General features: G+C 43.7%; 1 protein-coding gene across 1 annotated transcript in view; it reads right to left on the bottom strand.

The window, feature by feature from the left end:
- Positions 1-26,475, bottom strand: part of atm (ATM serine/threonine kinase) — a 36,299-nt gene that overhangs the window by 1,897 nt on the left and 7,927 nt on the right. The window contains exons 16-61 of the mRNA XM_034097058.2: positions 26,064-26,153; positions 25,756-25,939; positions 25,330-25,526; positions 25,167-25,246; positions 24,914-25,069; positions 24,609-24,684; positions 23,035-23,165; positions 22,731-22,848; positions 22,236-22,406; positions 20,742-20,917; positions 20,385-20,628; positions 19,754-19,863; positions 19,485-19,611; positions 18,125-18,324; positions 17,339-17,513; positions 16,693-16,851; positions 16,164-16,296; positions 15,976-16,071; positions 15,469-15,640; positions 15,007-15,148; positions 14,630-14,806; positions 14,308-14,485; positions 13,288-13,393; positions 13,015-13,173; positions 12,642-12,750; positions 12,313-12,401; positions 11,067-11,169; positions 10,833-10,981; positions 10,640-10,744; positions 10,401-10,520; positions 9,965-10,199; positions 9,577-9,750; positions 8,452-8,571; positions 7,868-8,085; positions 6,862-7,069; positions 5,651-5,776; positions 5,359-5,499; positions 4,688-4,826; positions 4,469-4,551; positions 3,984-4,124; positions 2,653-2,769; positions 2,101-2,250; positions 1,401-1,566; positions 1,086-1,172; positions 481-595; positions 221-284 (exon numbers count right to left, since the gene is read on the bottom strand). Coding sequence (XP_033952949.1) covers positions 221-284; positions 481-595; positions 1,086-1,172; positions 1,401-1,566; positions 2,101-2,250; positions 2,653-2,769; positions 3,984-4,124; positions 4,469-4,551; positions 4,688-4,826; positions 5,359-5,499; positions 5,651-5,776; positions 6,862-7,069; positions 7,868-8,085; positions 8,452-8,571; positions 9,577-9,750; positions 9,965-10,199; positions 10,401-10,520; positions 10,640-10,744; positions 10,833-10,981; positions 11,067-11,169; positions 12,313-12,401; positions 12,642-12,750; positions 13,015-13,173; positions 13,288-13,393; positions 14,308-14,485; positions 14,630-14,806; positions 15,007-15,148; positions 15,469-15,640; positions 15,976-16,071; positions 16,164-16,296; positions 16,693-16,851; positions 17,339-17,513; positions 18,125-18,324; positions 19,485-19,611; positions 19,754-19,863; positions 20,385-20,628; positions 20,742-20,917; positions 22,236-22,406; positions 22,731-22,848; positions 23,035-23,165; positions 24,609-24,684; positions 24,914-25,069; positions 25,167-25,246; positions 25,330-25,526; positions 25,756-25,939; positions 26,064-26,153 — 6,516 coding nt within the window. The remainder of the gene's footprint in view (positions 1-220; positions 285-480; positions 596-1,085; positions 1,173-1,400; positions 1,567-2,100; positions 2,251-2,652; positions 2,770-3,983; positions 4,125-4,468; positions 4,552-4,687; positions 4,827-5,358; positions 5,500-5,650; positions 5,777-6,861; positions 7,070-7,867; positions 8,086-8,451; positions 8,572-9,576; positions 9,751-9,964; positions 10,200-10,400; positions 10,521-10,639; positions 10,745-10,832; positions 10,982-11,066; positions 11,170-12,312; positions 12,402-12,641; positions 12,751-13,014; positions 13,174-13,287; positions 13,394-14,307; positions 14,486-14,629; positions 14,807-15,006; positions 15,149-15,468; positions 15,641-15,975; positions 16,072-16,163; positions 16,297-16,692; positions 16,852-17,338; positions 17,514-18,124; positions 18,325-19,484; positions 19,612-19,753; positions 19,864-20,384; positions 20,629-20,741; positions 20,918-22,235; positions 22,407-22,730; positions 22,849-23,034; positions 23,166-24,608; positions 24,685-24,913; positions 25,070-25,166; positions 25,247-25,329; positions 25,527-25,755; positions 25,940-26,063; positions 26,154-26,475) is intronic.

Consider the following 26,475-nt stretch of genomic DNA (forward strand, 5'->3'; position numbering starts at 1 on the left):
TTAGGGTTAGGCATGTGTTGGTTATGGTTAAGGTTAGGATAAGTCTCCAGGAAATGCATGTAAGTCAATGTAATGTCCCCTGAAGTGATGTATACATGCGGTGTGTGTGTGTGTGTGTGTGTGTGTGTGTGTGTGTGTGTGTGTGTGTGTGTGTGTGTGTGTGTGTGTGTGTGTGTGTGTGTGTGTGTGTGTGTGTGTGTGTGTGTGTGTGTGATCTCACCTCTACAATAGTCACCAGAGCTTCTTGAGAGTTCCTCATCACCTCCATAGTCTTCTCACAACATCTGAGAAAAATACAAGTAATGTCAAGTGTGTACTTTGTAGAAAATGTGTAATCATGTTTGTGGTTAACTCTGTGACTAATGGGCCACAATGTGCAGCTTCGAAGGACGACTATAATGGAAAGACACATGTATGAAAAAGGAATGATTTCCCAGTGGTCTTGGTTTTTAAATATCTACAAGCTGTCGTCCCCCTCACCTCCTGAAGACCCCCTCCACTCCGGTGATGCCCATCCCGTCCACGATGTCTCTGGACAGTCTGAAGGGGACGGTCTCGGGGGTGGGGAGGATCTTACCCTGCTCGAAGGCCACACCTGAACACCAAAAACAAAACAAAAGGAAACAGAGAGAGGGATGTGTTGAAATGCAGTTACACCGTGTGTTCACAATGTCGTAAAGAGGACATATTCTGCTCATTTTTAGGTTCATATCAGTATGTAGTGTCTCTGGGACATGTCTCCATGCTTTAATGTTCAAAAAGCTCTTTATTTTTCTCATACTGCCTGTGCTGCAGCACCTCTTTTCACCCTCTGTCTGATACCAGAGTGCAGTCTGCTCTGATTGGTTAGCTGGCTGGCTCTTTTGTGATTTGTCAACCGCTTAGAGATGTCCCGCCCCTTAGCCTATCACGTACACTGTGTTGGAGTTCTAGCCAATAGAAGCACGGGTCTTACAAAGTAATGTCACTATGTTCAGGAAGTAAACAAAGGAGTCCAATGGAGGCCTTTCAGGCGACACACACACACACACACACACACACACACACACACACAACAGGACCCCTTTAACACAGCCAGACCTTACCTAAATCGATGTGCACCAGTTCAGCCGTCTGCTCATCGACCAGGATGTTCTGGATGTGTCGGTCCCCCAGGCCCACGATGTAGCCGACTGAGGACAAAACATAAAGTTGGAAAAAATTCATTGTTTTACTTTAACAATAGAGTTAAAGAATATTCAGCTACTCGGCTTAACTTTTTTTGTATCGCAAAAAAAGCGAATATTTGAAATCTAGGATTTATATCCCATTATTTTTGCGACCTATTGTGATCCCTGTAATTTGTTACATTTAAATGAAAAATAGCTGCGATAATATGTAATGTTTGTGATAATGTCTACCTATGGAAGAGGTGGCCACGCTGCGAGTGTACGCCAGACGTTTCTCCGTCCACACCGCGGGGTCCAGGAATCGCTCCATGCAGAAATACCTGAAGACCGGCCTGAAGCTGCGGCACACCTCGCTGAACGCCTGCAGCTTCTCGTCAAACGCCAGCTTCTGAGCCTCCTGTAGAGACCGCCGCGACAAATATTAACATCATCGTGACTGTGTCCCATCCTGTCTCAAACATCATATGTTATACTGAAGCTTAAAAATATATTGCAAATAAAAGTCCTGCTTTTTAAATTCCACCACTGTCGAATCTCATCCCAAACTAAGATATAATAGGGTTTAAAATCTTTGTTTTTTTTTTAGGTTGGTAGTTACTTTCATAAGAATGTATGAGCAAATCAATTCAAATGCAAAGCCTGAAGAAGAGTGAAACCAACAAGTCCCTCAGTAATTCTAATAATAATAATAGCTTTGATTTATATTGCGCCTTTCAAGGGACCCAAGGTCGCTTTACAAGTAATAGGGCAAAAACAAACATAACAAAACAAAAGTCAGACAGACAAAACAGCAGATCGATTAGGGGCCGAAAGCCTTGGCAAACAGATGGGACTTGAGGGCCCTTTTGAAGGCGTCGAGTGTGGGGATGTTGCGAATCTCCGTTAATTGTGAATGACTGTGCTGAATAGACAGTATATGCTGCAGCAGTACATTCATCTTCCTGCGGCAGGCCAGGTTGGTGGCGTCCTGCGGTCTGAAGCGCTTGTGGGCTCCTTTACTGGCATCGATCAGAAACTGCCCGATCGGCACGGTGCCAGAACACCACTCCAAAACCCCGCTGCGCTGCGAGAACGGCACCACCTGGGAGAGAGGAGACAATATAAGTTGATGCAGATGAATACAGACAAGAAAACGAAGGAATCGGCACAAGAGACATGTTCCACTGACTGGAGACCATCAGTAAGAACCATCACTACCTCCACCATAACTCCCAGCATGCACTGGTTCTTTAGGTGAAAAATGAGGAAAGACATTTAGCTGAGTCATGCTCCAGTGGACGGGGTCTCCGCTGTAGGAACAGATAGTGCTGCAGTGTGATAGCAGCAGTGCAGGAAGACTGTTGGACTTCATGATAATAATTCAGAATTCCGGTAATAATAAAGTAAAAAAGCCTCGGATTTCTCCCAGCAGTTTGTCATGCATTTCTTTATCCCCACACGTGTTTGATCTCCCCCAAAGAAACGGTTAAATGATGTGTGTGACCTTGTATCGTCGGATGTTGAGCTTCCTCTTGCGAGTGTCCGTGTTTCGCTGCAGCAGCATGGAGCACATGCTGAACACCTGCTGCATCACGGCGTCCTGCCGCAGGTCGTCCTGACCCTGCACCAGAGGGCAAAGGTCAGCCGAGAAAATATAGTGACCCACAAAAGCACATTTAGAGCCTTAATTTTATCCAGTGTTCTAAAAATATATAACAGGTTTGTATAAGCATTTTCATTTTTATAGAAACATGTTTCTTTTCTGTCAAATAAACCTAAAAAACCTTAAATAGTTCCAATACCATTTATTTTTATTTTTCCATTTGTTGTTTATAATCTTTCCTCATAGTAAATACAAAAATAGTCTTCTCCCGTCGAATACTTTCTATTTTATCTTCATTTAAGCAAAACAAAAAAGTCTTATTCTTCCATTTTCTTCCATTATAACTTGTTATCCATGTAAATATCGATAGATTATTGGTTTAAAAGTCAAACACCAGAAAACTGCTATTTCATCATGACCCTCTAAGTGTCTTTAATGATTAGCCTTTAAGTAGCTGAGAAGTGTTTCCACAAACATTCTCACACACACACACACACACACACACACACACACACACACACACACACACACACACACACACACCACACACACACACCACACACACACACACACACACACACACACAACACACCACACACACACACACACACACACACACACACCACACACACACACACACACACACACACACGATGTGTCCTGAAGAATGTCCTCATTACAAAGGTGTCAAAGTAATCTAACAAAATGTGTCCTGGCACAAAAACAAGTTTAATCATTGCTGAAGTGAAACGGAAATAGTTAAAAGAGAGCAGGTCTGCTATCAGGACTTCAAAACCGCACACAAAAGCAGCTTTAGCTTCAAAGAGAGACGATTTGTTTAGCCGAGAAACACACACACACACACACACACACACACACACACACACACACACACACAACACACACACACACACACACACACACACACACACACACACACACACACACACACACACACACACACACACACACACACACACACACACACACACCACACACACACACACACACACACACACACACCACACACACACACACACACACACACACACACACACACACACACACACACACACACACACACCACACACACACACACACACACACACACACACACACACACACATACCAAGAGAAAGAAAAGTCTTTGCACATGTGTGTGTGTGTTACCTAAAGTCACCTTTAACAGAAAGGCAAACTTGTGACCTGACACACTTCAGAGTCTCTCTCACCTTCACCAGCTGTCTCCGGCTCGTCCCGTCCGAGCCGACACAGTCGATGATCTTCGGCAGGTTGACTCCTCCGACGAGGCGATACTGAGGCAGGAAGGACCGGACCGTCACCAGGTTGTCATAGCAACCGGACGGATCCACCTGTTTGAGAACAGACATGTTGTTATCTCAAAACACACTTGTTCTAAGATATTACACGGCTAATTAAATTCTGGTCAATTCCAAACTTGTGCATGCTGTTATTTATGTACGTATAGGGAATGTGACGTGATATAGTATAAGTCGGCCATCTTTGGAGGCTACAAGCGACCGAAACCCACTGACTGATCATGTAAGGTTAGTGAGGTAGCGTAACTTTTTCACTTTAAACTTTTTAAACATGGACTGAATAGGGCCTCTTTATTAGAAATCCCTAGCATCCATAACAAATGTAAGCATTTTTTGAAAATTACATTTCAAAAAGTTAGGGATTATGAAAATGTTACCTTGATCTCCATGGTGGGAATTGCAACCTCCTCCAGGTCTTTGATTTGCATGATGGGCTGATCAGCAGGGATGGGAATAGCCTCTTGAATAACACAAGGACACAAAGCAGAATTCGCCTTTCAGGGTCAGAAACAAGATGCGTCTTCACCCCCCCCCCCCCATCTCACAATCATCAAAGAGAAATGGAATAAAAGAAAATGAGATCACAGAGTACTCACTTGTCTCAGTCTTGTGCCTGCTGACGTCCATATATGCCAGAGTGATGTAGGCGTCACACAGACGCTCAAAGCCCCGGATCATCTTTCCTTTCTTTTTCTTTATCGCACTGATGATCTTCCGGGCCACATCTGAACGCTCCTGCACCAGAAAAACATCGCTTGTAAAAACCGAATGTTTAGCGGGCCCAGTTTTTGCTGTCGTCCCTTTCCTGAAGTGTGTTCTATAGGTTTTAGTGCATGTGAATGGGCTGTACATTCTAAAATCCCTGTGTTCCCTCCAGAAGGAGTTTCTCTCCCACAAATCCCCCCCCCCCCGCCTGAAAAAGCCTCCTTTGTTTACTTCCAGAACATAGTGACATCACTATGTAACACTTGCTCTTATATGGGCTAGCGTTCAAACACATTGTACGTGAAAGTCTAAGGGGCGGGACCTCTCTAAGCGGTTGACCAATCACAACAGAGCCGGCCAGCTAACCAATCAGAGCAGACTGGGCTCTGGTTTCAGACAGAGGGTGAAAAGAGGTGTTAATATCATGATTTTATCCAGGAGAGAACTTTAAATGGTGTCTTTAATTACCTGACTCACGTACTTTCCTTTGTTTTACCACATCATGAATATGCGTCGGTTTTAAGTCACACACAAAAGGAGAACTATCTATTGAAAGTCTCACCAGGTCAAACTGTGAGGGCTGCTGTGAAGCGCTCTTAGTCAGACGCGACTTGCAGAAGTTCTCGTCTTTGTTGGCGTTCACCAGGGCGAGGATGATGAAGAGCGTGTGGTGAGGATGCTCCTGAGATGCTCTGCAGATCAGCTGTGAGGAGAAAACATGTCAAGCAGCATTTTCTTAAATTATCCAGCATCAAGTTAAAAAGTCTTGTGTTTTCACTGGTCAAAGAAAATATATTTGTAGATGGACGGCTCGAGCTATGATGTAATTGTGTTTTAAGTGAGTGTTGCATTACCTCGCTGAGGACATCGTGGAAGCCCGTGTCCTCACTGGAGCCGGCGGCCATCTTGGTTCCCATGCGAGCAGCCAGCTGGTACATGAGAGGCAGAAACTTGTAGGAAGGGATCTGCTTCACCCCTTTCTGAAACGCAAAATAAGTGAAATTCAAACCATTGAGCCAGTCTAAAGACTTTCATCTTTAAAGGTCACCTATCATGCTATTTTAGGCAATAGCATAGGTCTCAGATATATAAAAATAAGTGTTTTGCTCAAATTACCAAACAGATCACCCATTCTAGCCATGCCTCATATCTCTCTATTTCACTTCCTGTTTCAAACGTGCTGATTTGGGGTATAAAGCTTTTTAAAAAAAAGGAAATTGATAAAAGAAAAAAGGAGGGGGCTGAGCTCATGCGGGAGATTCTACCGGCAGATACTGCGGTGATGAAATGCCATATCATGGATTATCAAGGATCTGAAACAGTTTGGAGCTCAAAGGCTTTCTCTCTTGCCGGTTATACCACAAGGTGAGTTCCTTTTCATTTCCTGCTTCTTCACACACATGCTCTCCAGTACAGGTTAGCTCTGAGTGTTAGCGATGCTAATGTAAACACCGACCGTATTACGTCCAAACAGTCGAGCATTGTTTCTGATAGCAACGTTTCTGATAGCAACGTTTCTAACCACTGTAAACTTTTATTCATATATGTTTTCTTTTAATGTTTATTTTATTATCTTTGCTTTTTAATGACTGTTTTTAAATGCCATTTTCTTAATGTCTTTTATTTTTGAAAAGCACTTTGAATCAACCTGTGTTATATAAATAAACTTGCCTTGCCTTGCCTAAAATGCAATGCAATACTATGCAACTGTCAAATAGTCAAATAAAGCAGCTCCTCTCTCTTTTCCTATCCACTTCTACTTAACCTCAGTGAGAAACATCAGGGGGTTAACTACAATCTGCGTTTCTAACGATGGGTTGTTTCCGTGAGCGGCCATTTGAAATGTAGCGGCTGCAAGGTATTCTGGGACAGCATAATCTCCTTTCCTTTTATCTTAACGATGTTTCAGTGTATCCTAAACTAAAGGAGATAATAAAGGAAGTACCTTCAATTCCAACAGCTTATCATGGCTGACACGTAGACTCTCTGGGTAATTTCCCTCAGCTGAGATCCTTCCTGAGAGAAATGGATGATTCGCCCTCCTCAGCCCCAGCCTCTCACTAACCTTCATCATGTTGTTTACGGCCTTAACGTCGGCGTTCTCCAGCCACAGTGAAGCCAGGCGAAACACCCAGGTGTCGTGCTCCTGCCCCTGCTCCAGACACTGGATGTAGTTTTCCACCGCCTTACACAGGAAGCGCTGTTTGTCCGCCTGAAGGTTGGACAGAGCCTTCTGATCCAGCTCCATCTCCCTCTCCACCTTTATCGTGTACCTGGGAAGTCAGATCAAGCAAAAATATGGAAGCAAAACCATCTATTAGGGCCATATAAAGTTCCTTTTTGGTGTTGTTAGAGCCAGTATTTTGATCTTATAAGAAAGGCCACCTAATTGTGACGTCTGTAGTCAACTCCTCTAAAGCAGTGCTTCTCAAAGTGTGGTCCGCGGACCACTGGTGGTCCGTGAGCGCCCCCTAGTGGTCCGTGAGTATATTGGTAAAATTTCACATTTGAAATAAATAAATACATTTAAGTTTTCCGCACTCTCGCGGGAATATCTCCACAATGGAGCAAGCTTAACTTTCACTTTCGATTGCATGATATAGCCCAGATAAACACCTTCATCACACATGTGGCCACTTGTTTGTACCATTTTTAGGCGATTTGTAAAAAACGATGTGTTTTTGGATATTTGTGGAGTTAGGTGGTCCGAGAGTGTTTTTTTATTGGTTAAGTGGTCCTTGGTATGAAAAAGTTTGAGAAACACTGCTCTAAAGGGACAGTGATGGGCAACCTGCTGGAAAGACGCTGTCGAGGAACAGTTTCTAACCGTTAAACTACCCTTTAAGTTATTAAGTTATATAAGCCTTATCAAGAAGAAAGAATACCTAAGTTGTTTGTTATTTTATTCGAGTGAGTTTTGCTTATTTGTTTAAAAAAAGGCCTCTTTTCTTTGTTGCACATGTAAACGTTTTTTATTTTATTTTTGAGCAAACGCATCGAACTCCACTCTGTGTTTTCCCTTTCAATAACCCTATTTAGAAAGAAATAACACGAATCATGAGAGCACAGACCTGTTGGACGTCATTTTCTTCTCCTTGATCAGGTCCACTTCCTCCTTGGCCTTCTCCAGCAGCGCCTGCTTGTTCTCGAACTCAGACGAGGTCATGTATTTGTCAATGCTCTGGTACTGCGCGTCGGAGAAGCGAGCCAGAGACAGGAAGGCCTCGGTGCGCTGACCCAGCAGCCGCGAGTCCTGAACGCCGGACTGCTCCTCGATCACCTCCACCGCCTGGCACAGGAGAGACAACGAGACGTCACAGTGTCCCGTTAACACTTTGATTTCTCTGACACTGCCTTTCTGTGTGAGGTATGTGTGTATGAATGTGTGTTCTTCAGCAAGACTATTCAACCTACACATATTACATATTTTGAGACCCGTTTCCCCAGCTTCTCAAATCACATAAACATGACATAAAGGTGTGTGCTAAACAGCAGATAGTCCTCAACTGTAACTGTTTTTTTTTATTTGCATTGATTGACAAAACATTTTTAATCTCTACAACCCCTTTTACAAGTTCTTCAGGAACTATAGACCCCACTATTTTATGAAAACAGTTAGCTGTACAATACGTCTTGTCTCTTCTCTTCCTCTTACCCTCTCCAGGTATTTCTCCAGGATAACTCCAGGGTTTTCCAGGCAGGTCTCAGCCAGCCAGTTCCCACAGAGCCGGAGACTCTCGGTGTAGACCGGAACAACTGCTGGGTTGAAGTCCACCTGAACAGCAACAAACAAAACATACAGACTTTCTATTCGTTTTTAGTTATTTAAAATAATGTAATGCATTACGTTTAAGACGGCACTGTTTAGAAATGGCTCAAAGTGGGTTACATTTTGTTGCAATGTAGTGTTACGGCCCGTCCACACAGCGGCGTGCGCTGACGCTTGCCGGCGGGCGTGTCTGAAACTCGACCAACACCCAATCACATCAATCTCCCGCCCCTGACACACAAGCAGCGGTTTGATTGGCTAGAGCTTGTACTGGCATATGATTCGATTGGCTGACGGCTGAGGCGTCAAAAGTTGAACATTGCTCAACTTTTGCAGCGAGCCACGCCAGCTACGCTCCACGTCGCTTCCCACGATGCATTTCGGCTAAAAGTGACGTCACCCCATTCAAAGTGAATGGGGAAGCGTCAACGCACGCCGCTGTGTGGACGGGCCGTTAGAGTACTCACATTTTTTACTTTAATACAGAACCTTAAAAAATATTGATATTGTATACCAATTAAAGGGAAAGATTTAGATTTGAATTAAAAGATACATAAAGCAATATTTTAAGTAACATAACCTTTTTATTTTATTAAAATTAATAATATTAGTAGTGCACATGTTCAAAAGCGATTGATTAAGATGATTTGAAGAAGAAAGTACTTTATTTGAATTAGGTTGTAAAATATTGTTCTGTTTTTGTTATTTCATTAATAACTTACTTTATTGTATTTTAGTCTTACAGATTTATATTCTTATTGTTATATTACACGTTCAAAGCCTCTGACATTCTGAAAGTGCAATTATGTCAGTGAGTTAGCAAGAGTGGAATGTGCAAGATTACTGGTGTCTTGATAGTTTGGAAAATTAGTATTGAAACTGTTTCAAATATATTTGTGTATATTGTAGAATAAAAAAAATTATTTTAGAAAACATTATTACAATGTGAAAAATAGTGGATTACATTATGACTTTAGAAACCAAAGAGGCTATATTTCCATCTCCTCTGACCTTCTCCTCCAGGTTGTGGATCATCTGTCTCAGCAGCCCGAGGGCGAGGCCCTGCTCTCCCTTCGCCCAGAACACCTGGGCTTCCTCCAGTCGCCATGACAACACAGGTGACGACTCCCAGGAACCCCCCCCACCACCGAGCTGCTTCATCTGCAGGACCGCCCGCTCTGCCAGCTGTACAGCAATCACAACACTGTTACTATTTTGTAGTCGGATTCAATATTTGTGACAATAACTATACTGGAAAATAAAGGCACACACACGCACACGCACGCATGCACGTGCACGCACACACACACACACACACACACACACACACACACACACACACACACACACACACACACACACACACACACACACACACTCTCTCTCTCTCTCTCTCTACCTGTGTGTTCCCGGCCGTGCGGGCCAGCCTGCAGAGCTCCATCAGGTGTTCAGTGAGCACAGAGCTGAGGTACTGGGAGCTGTCGGGGTCTCCCACCCTGCCTATCAGGGTCTGCTGGGCCACTGAGCGCACGGCCAGGATGGGCTCCACCAGAGAGAAGTCGCTGTCAGCGAGCAGCAAGGAGCTCTGCCGCCAGCGGCTGCATACCGCCCGCAGGGACACGTCTGAGAAGGGCCTGAAGGGAAGAGGACAAAGCAAACAACCAAACATATTAACTGGAAGTCGGTCTAGTTTGATATACTCCATATCTCCCAGACCTGATGATAGCATTTGAACAATTTCAAATGTTGTAAAGACAATACTTTAATCATGAGTTATTGTGGGCCATGATAAAGGTAAGATCAGAAATTGTGAGACCCATGGACTGCTAAAATACCTGCTGAAGAGCTGCTTCACACTCTCCAACTCCCTGATGCTCTGCAGGTTCCTGAGGGCCGGGTACAGAGAGGACACCGCCTCCAGACTGCCTCTGCACAGCTCCTCCACCTCCGCACCCCTGTGGAATTAAAGCATGGAAACACGTCACAGGAGAGGCACAAAATAATCATATGAACCTGAAAATTGCACAATACGTCCTCTTTTATAAGGATTGAAATGTCACAGTAGCTACCCTACCTAGCCTGTTCCATAGTTTCATCAAAAATGGAGAACTCTTTGTCCCTCAGTGCTTGCAGGGAACAGAACAAAGATTCATGGAAGCCCAGTTTGGATTTCTCGCTCCTGAAATTAGATTTAAAAAATATGTAACAAAGTGAGTATTAGGTGCCTCTGATTCTCTGGGTTGTGTTGATGTGTTCCTCCTCCTCACCTCTCCGTCAGCTCACAGTCCCACTGAGTGTTCCTCCAGGCGGCCTGGAAGCGGAGCTCTCGCAGCTCGGCGCCCCACTCCAGCCCCTCGCTCTCCAGCCCCCTCATGTAGGTGGCGAGGATGCTGCTCAGACCAAAGTGATGCAAGCCCTGTGGGTGCAGACATCACAACAGAAACGCTGCATCACCCTGCATCAACATCGGACCTAATCTAATTTGTTCTTCATAATTTTACCTCCACAATTCCCACTTGTCGAGTGACCTCTGGCAGGGTGGAGTGAAGGTCGTATGAATTCAGGGCCTTCCCCCACATCGCCTCGTGCTCATAGGTTCGAATCCTAAACATTAAGCAATCACACCTTAGTTGTAAAGCACTTTTCACACATTTTAAGATATTAGTGAAGTTTAAAGTGGACCCATCATGCTATATTTGAAACATATATTGTAGGGCCATACCTATATAAAACATGTCTGTGAAGTTTTTTTTTCAAAATACCAAACAGATCATGCATTTTATCCATGCCTCATTTCGCTCTATTTGCTCTTTTCCAGCCCTGTTTTTACAAGGGCTGATTCTGCTTTTGTGGCAGACTACAGCGCCACTTACAGGCCTGGCATATGTACTACAGCGTCTCCAGCGCTTTCGAGCGGTCTCTCATTCCCCTGATAGGTGGAGAGTTGCCCATATAGGCGGAGCACCTCTTTTCTGACGTCAGAACAATTCAAATAATAATCAGATCCGTTGCAGCCCCGATTTTAGATATTTGGATATGGAGGAAAAGAGAGAGGTTTGTGTTTTCTGACACTTGGTGAGTTCCCTGACCGGGGACACATATTCATTTATAAAGACGTACAAAAGTGCATTTTGCATGATAGGTCCCCTTTAAGTTGCTTCACAGATACTGATAAGAAAATAAGAAAGAATAATATGGACCCTGAACAAATAAATAAATACAAATATTGGAAGAAAAAATAAATAGAAACGAAACAGCATGAAATTAGAACTAGTGATAGAAGCTAAGATACAATTGTAGTTACAATAAAATAATTGGCTGATAAAATAACAATAATATTCAACAACTTAAATTCAATAAAATAGGTGATAAATAAAAAAAACTATAAAATAGAAAAAAATATTACAACTTAAATTCAGAAATATTATATTAATGTGTTTTTGATGTATAGTTGGTTATTACTGATCACCTGGTAGTATAGCACCTTTTACACATTTTAATATATTAGTGCAGTTTAAGTTGCTTCACAGATACTGATAAGAATAATATGGACTTTGAATAAATAGATAAATAAAAATATGTTTAAAAATAAATAGCAGGGGAACAGCATGAAATAAAAACAAGTGATAGGAGATAAGAAAGAATGATAATTAAAAACTAAATTATTATTATTTTTCATTAGTTTAATGAAAAACGTAAAGAGTAAAAAACATGTTTGTAAATGAACAGTTGGTTATCACTGATCACCTGGTCAGGGGACTGGTCAGCGTCTCCCCCCCACAGCCGTACAGACTGTCAGGCTCCCCGATGCTGCGATACACCTCGATCAGCAGCTCCTGCAGAAACAGACGAGAATTACCTAATTAAATATGTTACTGCCATTCGTATGTGGTTCCTAAATTAAAAACATGGTTACAAGTGTCCAACGATAAACCTTTATACCCCTGTTCATAAGAATATTGCGTGTTTAGCTAACAAGTTGTGAACTCGGTGGTCATTAGACTGGACTTAGATAAGGAAATTAATCTTTTTAACTTTATCAAACATTTGAATTAGCAACAGCTTTGATTTGTGACCTGCAGGCTGATGTTCGTGTCCTCCATGCTCTTCTCCGTCAGGCTGGAGATGGTGAAGCTCTGGCTGTTCTCCTCGAAATTTATCCTACGGGAAGCTCTGGCCTTGGTTCTGCAGAATCATGGAGGAGAAGTACAATGCATATTTAAACATTTAATGTGTATGGAAAATGAAATGTCAATCTTGTGAATTAACCAGTTAAAAAAGAATTAAACTGCTTATTGTTCATGAAAAGTTTAATGCATTTACCCATTTTAATTATGACAATTAACTAGATAAATAATACAATTCTTTAAAATGTGCAAAGTCTTAATGGCACACATAATAAGATATGCTTTAAAATCCCACGTTAATAAATGATCCCTTCTTGCATACCTCCGACCCTCCTCCATGTTAGCTTTGATCTTGTCCACGTAGATCTCGGAGTACAGCAGAGCGGTGAAGTGAGCCGAGCAGGACTGAGCCGCCTTGGCCACCTCCAGGTAGTTCAGCTCCAGCCAGAAGTTGGAGTCACACACCGTGCTGCAGGACTTACTGGAAGAGGGCAACAGCCTTTAATACACACACACACTCCACACACAGCATGAGCCAATAGGACAAAGAGCAGTCAGTAAACATTTATTAATAATGAAACAAAAATGTGCAGACCTATCCGCCTCCAGTGATCTCTGTTGGTGTCTCAGATAGTTGATGACAGCCAGCATGGTACGCAGAGAGGTCTTGTTGTACAAGCCCTGACTGGCAGCGTCTGACTCTGAAAATAATAATAAAACATAGAATGTGAGTAAATAAAGAGAGAGAAATTATTATTATTATTATTCTTCAGGGCCCGAGTCCACATGGCGTCTTTTTCTCCCATCTTTCATCAAAGAAAACTAAAAAAACTAAACTGGATTGCTGCATGTTACGGCCGCCGCCTCCCCGGTCCTAGTTAACTCTGCTTTGACTGCGTTCTATGTAAATGAGCTGTGCGGTTGCCCTGATGCCCTTGGCTACTCATCTCCCGCCCCGAAGATTTTGAGCATGCCGGGCCCGACACGCTCCAATCCCAGTGCACACCTTCCGGAGACGACTACAAAGCCTGTGGACAACTATCAGTCGGGAGGTTCTGGATGTGTGACCAGACGCCTCTCGCTACTTACTCTTCACTTGGAGACAAATCTGTTAACAGTGCTTAACTCGTGTGGTCCTTATTAGTGTGGTTGTTATTATTGGTGTCTAGATTAGCTTCAACCCGTGTATTACGCTGACTGTTGTCCTCTAGTCCTCCCCCCTGTGTTTTCCTACAGCCTCTTTTTTGTTAGTTTGTGCCACTTTGATAGTGAGGGTTGTTTTGCTGCTATTTATTTGCTAGTATCTATTTCTTTGTACTTAATTAGGCTCCCTTTTTAGAGTCCTTCCTTTGATGGTTGCTTAGTTAAACCTGCGCCCTTTTGGGCCCCTTTGTTTGCTCCAGGCTGCTTGCCTTCCATTTTTGTAATATTGTTATTCCATAATATTCTTGTAATAATTACCAATTCCAACTGGTGTATGTTGCTTTCCCTTTTCCCCTAGTTGCGACGTAACACTGCATGTGACAGCTTACGCTCTGTCCTCATTGGAAAAAGATGCTGGCGATCAGAAAAAGGGGCTATGTGGATATGCGGTCCCCTATACTCTCAGTCTTACCAGAGTCAGAGTTGAGCGGTGTTGCGGTGCGGCTGGAGGCCTGAGCGCTTCTGGAACAAAAGCTGAAGAAGTCCTGAATGTGAGAGGAGAGCAGCTGCCTCCAGGAGCCGTTCACATCGTCCATCAGGACTGAGTGGATGATGAGCGGCAGCAGCCTCTGACAGCAGTCCACCCTCACCTGGAGACACAGGCAGGAAGTAAACGCAGGGATTTTAGCCGTTGCAGACCTTTTTTCACGCACACAAATCTAGATAACACAATACAGGAAACAGGAAAACCCCAAAAAGCAGAATAGGGCCTCTTTAAACGTCTGAGTGCTCACCAGACACAGCGGTCGTGACAGCAGCAGAGCTTCACTCCTGACCCCCCCGCTGTCCAGCAGGGCGGTGCACAGAGCCTTCAGCCAGGCCTTGTGTCCGCCCGCCCGGGGGATCCAGAAGTCCTGACTCTCCAGCTTCTGCCTCGCCCCCAAACTCTCCTCCTCACTCACAGCTGCACCCTGAGGAGGGACCACAGGCACACAGATGTTCCATGGGCATACAGAAAAACACACTAACACGTATTTGTATTTCAATGCTTTGTGTTTGTAAAACAGTTTTTTATTTAGAAAATGGGTCTAAAACATGTACGGTTTGATATTTACATATTTGTTATTGGTATACATTTGATAGATATGACACAAAAACCTGGTACACCCACCGTCTTCTTGGCCTTTCTGAAGGGGTTGAGGTAGGTAAGCATGGGGTCTCTGTTGTCTTTGTGTTGCGCCCAGAAGTCGACCCCGGACTGAGTGGCGAGGATGTTCTTCAAACACTGACCAGCTGCTTTCCTCACCTCAATACTGGCACACACACACACACACACACACACACACACACACACACACACACACACACACACACACACACACACACACACACACACACACACACACACACACACACACACACACACACACACACACACACACACACACACACACACACACACACACACACACACACACACACACACACACACACACACACACACACACACACACACACACACACACACACACACACACACACACACACAGGTAAGTGTTATAAATCTCCTAAAGTAAAAATAAACCAATACGTAGTCAGATTTTGGATTTCTGAGATCTAGAAATTGGCATACCGCTGTTGTGTGAGTGCATCGTTCATGCAGTTGAGGATGATGTAAAGACACTGGGACTCAGTGGAGGTGAAGAGAGAAACAGCTTTCTCATAGAGGGGGTCTCTGCCGTGCAGCAGGGCAATGGTGGAGAAATCTACCGGACCCAGCTCTCCCAGACAGCTGCCGGCCGCCTCTGCGGAGACGAGGTTAACGCAGATTAATCACGTTACAAAGTTTGACGAGCGCAGATGTTTACCATGGATACCAGTGAAAGGCAAAGAAAGCGAGAGACATGTGTTGCACTGACTGGAGACCACTGCACATCAGTAAAAACCAAGAACCAACCAACCTGATTTCTCTCAGCAGTTTGTCATGCATTTCTTTATTACAACACTCCCCGAAAGTAAATACTACTGGACTGTATACTGGAAAATTCAACACCCTATATCTTTAGACCCTCCCAAAGCAGAAGGAAAAACCCGAGAGAAACCCCACGATTAATGGGATAAACTGATATTTATTTCATACCCAGAATGTCAGCTCCCCCGGGGTGGTTGGCAGCGAGCTTACAGAGCTGCAGCAGACTGAGGACCAGCTCCACCAGCATACTGTCAGAGGGCTCGGCTACAGGGCAGATGAGAGACATTTAGAACGATCTCGCAGGACACCTAACATGCCACAACTATTTATGCATTTTCCTTCTTCTGGCTTGGTACCGTGGCACTCTTTGAGCAGCTCTCTGATCTGGTCCTTGTTGTCGTGCAGCTGCCGTGTCAGCTCCTTCAGACCCTCCAGTCGGGTCAGAAGTAAGGAGTCACATGACGTCACAGAGAGGAAGTGGGCTATCTCCTGAGGATATAGGTCAGCAATGAGATTTAGGATGTTGCTTTATCATTGATAACTCATTGACATTTCTACCAGTGACGTGCGGTCAAGGGAGGCAGAGTGTGACCGAAATATAGCTGGATTAAATACTTTATTCACATGTCTTTCCACTGATTTGTGTTATAAATGTTATTTTTGATCGATTCCAGGACGTTTTGATGTAAAAATCGCCAAAACACGAAGCTCCACTGCAAACACAGAGAGAAGTCAAAGTTGTAAAATGAGCTAAAAGCAAAATCCAGAGTTATTTTCTCTCTCCATTCATTAGACTGAGCCTAGAGCGTGGGATCAGAGGCGGGGCTTAGGAAAAACTCAAGTGTGCATCCTTTATGGGCACTTTTGACATTGTTAGGGCATTACCTCTCTCAGTGTGAAGGTCCCAGTGTTGTATTTGAGCTTGTGCTGCACAGACCGCAGCTCTCTGAACTCAGGGAGGTCCGGGAAAGGCTCCAACCGGCTGATGGCTCCTTTTAACTTCTGCTGATTCTCTATCACCAGGAACTGCAACAGGCTGAGCACCTGGAGGAGAGACGAGCGACAGTGAGTGGCACGTAAATGCTGAGGGATTGTTTTTCACTCTTAAGCAGGGGTAAATGCAAAACAAGAATACATGTCTACCAGATTCTATAGGTCCTGGAAACCTCTATCAAATAATCCAACCTTCTGTCTGGATGCAAAAGTCAAAAATGTTTTGTTTTCTTGTGGTTTCAAAAGGAATATTTTGAGCTTCTCAATTGGTTGGGCGATTAATGGTTGTTCTGTCAACTGCATAACACACCAGCAAGTGGCATTTTAAGGTAATGCAAGCCTCTTACGCATAACGATGTTGCATTCGTCTGCACGTATACTTGCAATTCATTCATTTCAAAGTGATAATTCCGTATAATATCTTGGATAATATCGCAATTGCCATATCAATCAAGTCAAAATATTCACAATGAGTTCCATGTTGTGCTCATTATCAGGTTCATATGTGAGCAGAAGCTTTTGAGAAGAGGTATCTTACCTGCTGCGTGACCGCGGGCCGGCTGGTCACCTGAGCGGTGAGCGTCCCGACGATGACCTGCAGGTGGCAGTCCAGAGCGTCGTCACAGAACAGCAGCGCGGTGCGACACACAGAGGTCAAGAGGTCGCAGCACAGAGAGAGGCTGCGGGTAGAAACCTCGTCACACTGAAGCGCTCTGAGGACGAGAGGAACATCACAGTGAGCAGTGTGGGTGTAAACAACAACACAACAGTAAACACTATCAAATGCACTGATGTGCAAAAACACTTATGTGCAATCAGAAATACTTTATTCATCGTGGGGGAAATTGGGTTTTCTTGAAAGTTACGTCATTTTAGAATTAAATAAATAATATAATAACTAAATGAAATATTAAATAAATTATTACAAGAAAGAATGTGCAATAAAAAAGATAAAATAAGATATATAATCATAAATCTTTTTATTAAAATGTCTAATAAAATATTAAATACAATATTAAATCAAATTAAAATAATAAAATATGATATAAATATAAGTAAGAACGGGCCATTAAAAGATGAAATAAGATATATAAACATAACAAATTAAAGTAAATTGTCCATTAAAAGATTTATCTACGCTGTCCGCACCTTTTGCTCCCCTCTGTGGGATGATGAAAGGATTTCTGATGCCTATTCTCAGTCCTGCGTCTGTTACCTGTGTGTGTGTGTGTGTATGTATGTGTGTGTGTGTGTGTGTGTGTGTGTGTGTGTGTGTGTGTGTGTGTGTGTGTGTGTGTGTGTGTGTGTGTGTGTGTGTGCCCACCTGCTGTTGATGTAGTGGATGAGTGTGTAGATGATGTCTCTGAGGACGAAGGCCCAGGCTCCTCCGAGGCCGTCCTTCACCTCCCGGAGCAGCAGGCTGACGAACAGGTGATACATGAGGAGGATGCGGTGGCACTCGTAGCTGTTGGTCGTCTCCGCTGCTCGCTCACACACCGCCAGCAGAATCCTCTGGATGGAGATCTGCAGCACAGAGAGGGGACAGCAATTAAAACAATATTATATACAGCAGAGAAAAAATACAGTTGTTGGGTCAATGTAAGGCCTGTGTCAACATAGTGCCTTTTTCTGGGTGCTAGCATCTGTGTTTTGGAGCTTTTACTTTTATTATTTCAGCGGGGAATCGGATTTTCATTTAAATTTTGAATGAAATAAAATAGAAGTTGAATAAAATAGAATGTTATATAAACATAAGGAGGAATGTGCAATAAAATATTGAATAAATTAAAAATAATAACATTAAAAAATAATATATAAACGTAATAAAAATGTAAGGCAAGGCAAGTTTATTTATATAGCACCTTTCAACACAAGGCAATTCAAAGTGCTTTACAAAAATGAAAGACATTCAGAAACATATTATAAAATGACATTTTAAAACACTCCTTTAAAAGCAAAGACAAAAAGCAAAGATAATAAAAGTTACAGTGCAGTTTAAGATATGAATATATCAATTAAAAGCAGCGGCAAAAAGAAAAGTCGTCAGCCTGGATTTAAAAGTAGTCAGAGTTGCAGCGGACCTGCAGGTTTCTGGGAGTTTGTTCCAGATATTTGGAGCATAATAACTGAACGCTGCTTCTCCATGTTTAGTTCTGACTCTGGGGACAGAAAGCTGACCAGTCCCTGAAGACCTGAGAGATCTGGATGGTTCATAGTTTAGCAGGAGGTCAGAAATGTATTTTGGGCCTAAACCATTCAGTGCTTTATAAACCAGCAGCAGTATTTTTAAATCTATTCTTTGACACACAGGAAGCCAGTGTAAAGACTTCAGAACAGGAGTGATGTGATCCACTTTCTTAGTGTCAGTGAGGACTCGAGCAGCGGTGTTCTGAATCAGCTGCAGCTTTCTAATAGATTTTTTAGTGAGACCTGTGAAGACACCATTGCAGTAGTCGAGTCTACTGAAGATAGAAGCATGGACAAGTTTTTCCAAATCCTGCTGTGACATGTAGGTAAAATGTCTTATAAAAGATAGTATGAAATAAATAAATGAAAAGAAAGTAGGTGAAGTGTATTTTGCGATGAAACGCTTGGAGCAGGGTCTTTCCACCACTGACAGAAAGAGCCACCTGCGGGACACAGGTCCTAAAAGACATGTAGTTACACATTTTGAAAAGTCTTACCGGTGTTTTTGACAGGATGGCGACCAAAGACTTGTGGTTTGCACTGTGACACTTGCTGAGGTAGTCCAGTGTCGCTTTAATCACATAAGAGCTGAAGTACGGTGGGTTTGGTACGGGGTCCAGTTCACTGAGAGGCATTAAACAGATGTTAATTCAGACATTTAACAATTACGATTTATAGAAAGACACACTTATTAACTTTATCAACACTGGGGTAAATGAGGAATAAACGAATGAAGAAATACATTAAATATTTGAACTTCCATTACCCTATGAAGCACTTCAGGTCTCCGTTCTCCTCTTCACTTCCTTCATACAGAGTCATCAGCAGCTCCACCACTATGTCCGCTAGGTTACTATGGATCAGACTGTCTATTTGCTGCCGACACAGGAACAAACATGGGGAAAAATGTGTAGCGTGAGTCAATTTGTTGCTGAACTTTTGGATTTCCGCCTTTACAGACCATGTACATGCACATGAACCTATTAACACTCTACAGCAGCGGTTCCCAACCTTTCTCAACTCAGGGCCCACATAAGAATCTAAAAAATGTCCACGGCCCACATTCAACCATAAACAATACAGAGGCTAAATAAAGTTCTGATTGGTCAATTCAGAACATGTGACACGTCGTTAATCCAGTAGAACAGAACGCTGTCAAGGACTGTAACGACCGTTGCTAAGGAGGATCAAGAAGGAGAAAGGAAAGGAGGTTCAAATTTAAAAAAATCTTAATAATGAAATGTTTCCACATAAATCATAATGTTTTGCAAATTATTTGGCGGCACTTGAAATGCCTTCGCGGCCCACTAGGGGGCCACGGCCCACAGGTTGGGAACCGCTGCTCTACAGGAAAGTGAAACCCCTAACAGGGCCTTTTTTTAAACGGCTGTGTTTACCTGTTTGCCCAGACAGCTGGCCTCTTTGAGCAGCTCGTACACTTTCGTAGCTTTCTCTCTCTTCTGAGCTACCTGAGCATCCTGGCCCGACAAGGCGAAGTACGGCAGGATGTTGACCATGATCTTAGGGAAACAGTCCGCCAGTAGCTCTTTCCAGTCCTTCTCCAGGTACCTGCCGATAGACTGCACCTGCTCAAAGTCATCCAGGAAGACCAGGTGGGGGATCAACACTTGGTAGGAGGACCTTTAAGGAGACACAAGGATTTTCAAAGGTTCTTAAGTGTTTACGACAGGGACTTATGCCGTGCGCAAGTTCTCGTGTATAAAATGTGAAAATACAGAAGTGTAGTCACTCACTTGTAGAACTCTTGGACTGTGTCGTGGTCCAGGAGGGCGAAGGGGAAGGATCCCAGGGTGTAGCGATCGTCAGACTGTCTCTGCGCGAGCCACTCAGCCACCAGGTAGTACAGGTGAGAGCTGACGAACGTTTTCACGCTCCTGTAGCCCAGCGCTCTGGAAACACTGCACAACATCTGGGAGGAAACCAAACACAGGAACATGGGACTTAGATCAGCTATCATTTGTATCGGCAATGTTTTGCATGAAAACAAACTCAAACTAATACATATGCTTACTCAAATGTCAGAGGATGCAAAGCCCCATTCACAATATGGATGTTACAATATTTGGCACAACTATTTAATAAGTAAGTAAGAAAGTAAATGAGTATAATATAGACACAATATATTAAGTAGTGTATTAATATTATAATTGATGCTGAAAAACAGATTTTCGCTTGAATAAGATTTAACTCATTGTAGAAACATTAATTCATTAATTGCAGGGCTGATATACAAGAGGCCTACACTGCCTTGTCCAACTAGACCAGTGTTTCTCAGACTTTTTCATACCAAGGACCACTTAACCGTTGTGACGAAAAGGGAGCTGAGCCGGAAGGCAAAGCTCTCTGTCTACCGGGCCATTTTCCTTCCTACCCTCACCTATGGTCATGAAGGATGGGTCATGACCGAAAGAACGAGATCGCGGATACAAGCGGCCGAGATGGGTTTTCTCCGCAGGGTGGCTGGTGTCTCCCTTAGGGATAAGGTGAGAAGTTCGGTCATCAGGGAGGGACTCGGAGTTGAGCCGCTCCTCCTTCACGTCGAAAGGAGCCAGTTGAGGTGGTTCGGGCACCTAGTTAGGATGCCACCTGGGCGCCTCCCTAGGGAGGTGTTCCAGGCACGTCCAGCTGGGAAGAGACCAAGGGGTAGACCTAGGACCAGGCGGAGGGATTATATCTCTTCGCTGGCCTGGGAGCGCCTTGGGACCCCCCAGTCAGAGCTGGTTGATGTCGCCAGGGAAAAGAAAGTTTGGGGCTCTCTGCTGGAACTGCTACCCCCGCAACCCGACCACGGATAAGCGGGAGAAGATGGATGGATGGATGGAGGACCACTTAACCAATAAAAAAACACTCACGGACCACCTAACTCCAAAAACACAGTTTTTCTAGAACAGATTACAAATCGCCTGAAAATGGTACAAACAAGTGGCAACATGTGTGACGAAGGTGTTGCGCTGGGCTATATGAAACTTAAGCTCGCTCCATTGCGGAGATATTCCTGCGAGAGTGCGGAAAACTTAAATGTATTTATTTATTTAAAATGTGAAATGTTACCAATATACTCACGGACCACACTTTGAGAAGCACTGAACTAGACCAAGTCGCACACATTTTATTATTATTATTTTGTAAAAATTGTTGTCATTTCCCCATAAGTTCTCACCTTAAAACCTCATTCAGCAATGTTTTGTTAATACATGTCCCCAATGCACAGTTCCCTGTATTGGTACCTTCTTGATGAGCTGCTCCTCGATGTTGTTCTCCTTGTAGGACTGGAAGAGGGCGAACAGAGACTGCTTCTCACAGACGGGGCTGCAGCACATCACCACAGACAGACTCTTCAGCAGCGCCGCCTTCCTGTTGAACACCTCGTCCTGCTGCTCCTCTGCAGAGCTGCTCCTCTGTGCGTCTCACACACACACACACACACACACACACACACACACACACACACACACACACACACACACACACACACACACACACACACACACACACACACACACACACACACACACACACACACACACACACACACACACACACACACACACACACACACACACACACACACACACACACACACACACACACACACACACACACACACACACACACACACACACACACACACACACACACACACACACACACAGCAAGCATCAGGAAAGTCACACACACACAATACACTATTACTGATTTATGAGAGCACAATATGAACTCACTGGGAACCTCATTCCTTCCTGAGCCTTCAGGTAGACGTTCTCGAAAGCCGCCTGCTGGTGTTTCAGCGGCAGCATCTTCCTCTTGTCCAAACGTCCTGGTGTCATCTCAAGAAACAACCTGGTCCAACACAGAACAATAAGTCAAAGAGAGACCCAAATGACAGTGCAACATTAAAGAGGTGCCGTAAAATGAAATACCGCTGTCCAAAAATTGGTTTGACACGAATATTTTAACAAAAAATGATTTGCACTGAAAAACATTTAGCAGACATTTTAAAAATACGTTTGAGGAACACTGGCTCACCTCTCCACGGACATGGCCACCAGCATGCGGACCTGGTGGTGTGCGTCGGCGAGGTGAGAGGGGAGGAGGACGGACGCGGGGCGATCCTCCTCTCTGATGCTCAACACCGCCCACTCACAACACGGGTCGGCCTGTCAAGAATCACAAGAAGAGGCGATGCTAAATCAACAAGAAAACAATCTAGACAGCATTACAGGTAAATGAAAATGCTTTTGGTTTTGGGATAACAGTTCAACCTGATTGTTGGAGCCAATTTGTGTGTGTGTGTGTGTTAACGCATCATCTAATCTGCGCACCTGGGAGCACGGGAGGTAATCAAGCTATATGTGGGCACAGGTGATCAGTGGGGATGAGAGGTTAGAGAGGAAGCCACACGTTTTTCAACCGTGTTGACCGTGTTGACCGTGTGCATGATTGTGATATGTTAACCAAGATTTTAGATAGGCCTAAAAGAACCTTTTAACATTTTATAAAGAAATAAAGCATTACAAATTACGTCATGGTGGACCTCATCCTTCACCACAACACGCGTTGGGAACTCTGGCTGCTAACCTCCATGAGTGGCTTTGTTTTGATGAGCGATCGCCGCTACACTGATCATGCATCAGTCATTTAATGAATTACATTTTAACAGCATGGGCAACTTTGAGTAGATCTGACTTTGGGATCAACAAAATGCTAAAAGTCTGCTTATCTTTAAAGTGCTAGAAGCTTCAACGACTCCAAACTGATACAATAGAGCAAAATAGGGTTAAAGCCTGCCTGAATCTAAGTTAGGGCTGAATGATTAATCGATTTTAAATCGAAATCGCGATTCGAGATGATGCGATTATCAAATTGCAAAGCCTGCAATTTTTTTTGAATTTTTCACAATTCTTCTTGTGTGTCAGTCATCCACACCAATCAGAAGTGCTGTGCTCCACATGTACCAGCCATTGTTAACCAATCAGAAGCGGCCCATGATAGAAGGTGATAGACAGATTGATCCAATCACCTGGCAAGTGCTTTTGAAAGTGCCGGCCCTTTCCAAATGACTTCCAATGGAGCTTTCCAGATGGTTTGGTGAAACAAACCATCTGAGTCAGGTTAGCAATGCTCCATCACATGTTTCTATCACAGGGTGAATCTCAAACTGAAGCTTGACTTTAAAGCAACCCAACGGAAGTTTCATGTAAGTTTAGTTTTTTCACTCGTAGCTCGGGCTGCGGGGGTGCTAGAGACGGGAGTACGTTGATACGACCTTCCTAGCCGGAGATATGGCCGCATTTAAAATAAACTTCCGTTGGGTCGCTTAAAAATAAATATCGCAATTCGAATCGCAATATCTGTCAGAAAAATCGCAATTAGATTTTTTCCCAAAATCGTGCAGCTCTAATCTAAGTGTGCCGATATCTTATCCATCAGTTTGTGCACATAAAACATTGAAAGCTTTAAAATGGTGACTCGAAAAACACTTAAGCTCTTACGTCAATCATATAACCGAGCATCATAATCCAAGTCAAATATATAATCGAGATAGAAAATCAGTATTTCATGGTTGTGCAGATACAATAACTTCCTCTGTGAGAGCTCACCTCCAGCAAGGCAACCAGGCATCTCACTAAAGCGGCTCGCACAGCTGCCACACATTTCCCCGTTTGGCTCAGGAAACTGAAACACAGCATGGCAATTGTGTTAGCTTCAAAAACTGAAACACTAACGAGACACAGACAGTGGATAAGAATTCAATGTGTGATGCATGGTCTCTCTTTCTTAAACTGCAGCCATCCCTTTCAAAATATAATGAAATCTAATCACTTAAAGACTATGATTTCCTGTGACAACCAGGAACCATTTTACCCCCCCCCCCCCACATGTTTATGTTCATAATGCTGCTGACCAGAATCCAGACACCACTTTCAGCAGAGACCCCTGAACGTGTCTCATGTCCTCTGGGATGTGTTGGGTTTTCCCGAGGCTCATGATGGAGGGTAACAGACCCAGCAGCACAGCGGCACAGATCTCCTGGTCCTGACGGTGCAGAGAACACAGGTCCCTGCACACACAGCACGACAAATACATTACAAACACAAGACATTTGATTTTACGGAAGCATTTTAAAATAAAACTGTATAACAGGAAGATTTCCCTACGCTAGAGGACGAAGCAATGTATCAAAATCCTCCGGAGAGAGCGAGTCCTCCGCAGGAAGCTTCTTCAGCAGGAGCAGGTACTGGAAGACAAGAAGATACAAAGGCTCATCAGGTGAACCGTCACTGCCTCTGAAGACTCTCCACAGCAGCTGCTGCGACCCACCATGTTGAGGTGCAGAGGCTTGTTGAAGTCCGCCTGCTCGGCCAGCAGCAGCAGCAGCCGGCGCCGCACCTCCTGCGGTTTGAAGAGCAGAGCGTGGACGGGCTGCATGGAGCCGCACTCACACAGGAAGTCCAGGACGGCCAGCAGAGCCAGGTCCTGCTGGGCCAGATGCTCCTCTGCTAGCAGACTCTTTGCACCTAAAGGAGGAGAGAAAAACCAACATTATTCTACTTTTTTATCATCCATCATATTTTGATCATGTCCTATTCTGCTATTTTGGAGTGTTCCCTTTCCTGTAGGTTTCTGTGCATGTAAATGGTCTGCAAAGGCTACAACCCCAGAGTTCCTTCCAGAGGGAGTTTCTCTCCCAAAATAAATGATACCAAATGTTGTCTTCCACATTCAGATCACGTTATCTCTTCTCACCCGGCCCACAGGAGCCCTCACTGCCGTCTCCCTGCGGTCTGTGGGTCCCGTTGCTGCTGGTGGACTCATCCCCCTCCTCAAACAGGTCGATGTCGTCCCCTTGTTGAGTTCTGCTCACGTCCCAGTCCTCCTCCATGTGATCGTCTTCATCCACAACACTCACTCTCTTTGAGACACTGCTTAGCTGAGACAGGGAAGGAAGTGAGTTGAATTCATCGTTTCAGTTTGTGATTCTCTCTTTTTATTTAATCCTCGGCCACTAATATCTAATATCTGCTTTTTTATTATATACCACATTTTTATCTTACCAACAGTTTGCAGATCTCAGCCAGTTCACTGAGCAGACTGGCCGGCAGAATCATAATGAACAGAGTGGACCAGATGGGGCAGATTTTATCCTGGGAAAAGAAGAACAAAATAACTAATAGCTCTTGGAATCCTATTTTCAATATGTCAGTGTTGATTGGCCTGGTATTGAGGCTGTAGGCAGGCCAAACAAAGAAGGTGCCAGGGGCTAAGCACAGCAAGAATAATATAATTGAACTATTCATATCTTAAACTGCACTGTAACTTTTATCCATGTATTTTTTCTTTTAATGTTTATTTTATTAGCTTTTCTTTTTTAATGCTTAATGTCTTTCATTTTTTGTAAAGCACTTTGAATGGCCTTGTTGAAAAGTGCTATATAAATAAACTTAACTTGCCTTGCCTTGCCTTGCC

The sequence above is a fragment of the Pseudochaenichthys georgianus genome, chromosome 13 (genome assembly GCF_902827115.2).
Source record: "Pseudochaenichthys georgianus chromosome 13, fPseGeo1.2, whole genome shotgun sequence".
Classification (NCBI taxonomy): Eukaryota; Metazoa; Chordata; class Actinopteri; order Perciformes; family Channichthyidae; genus Pseudochaenichthys; species Pseudochaenichthys georgianus.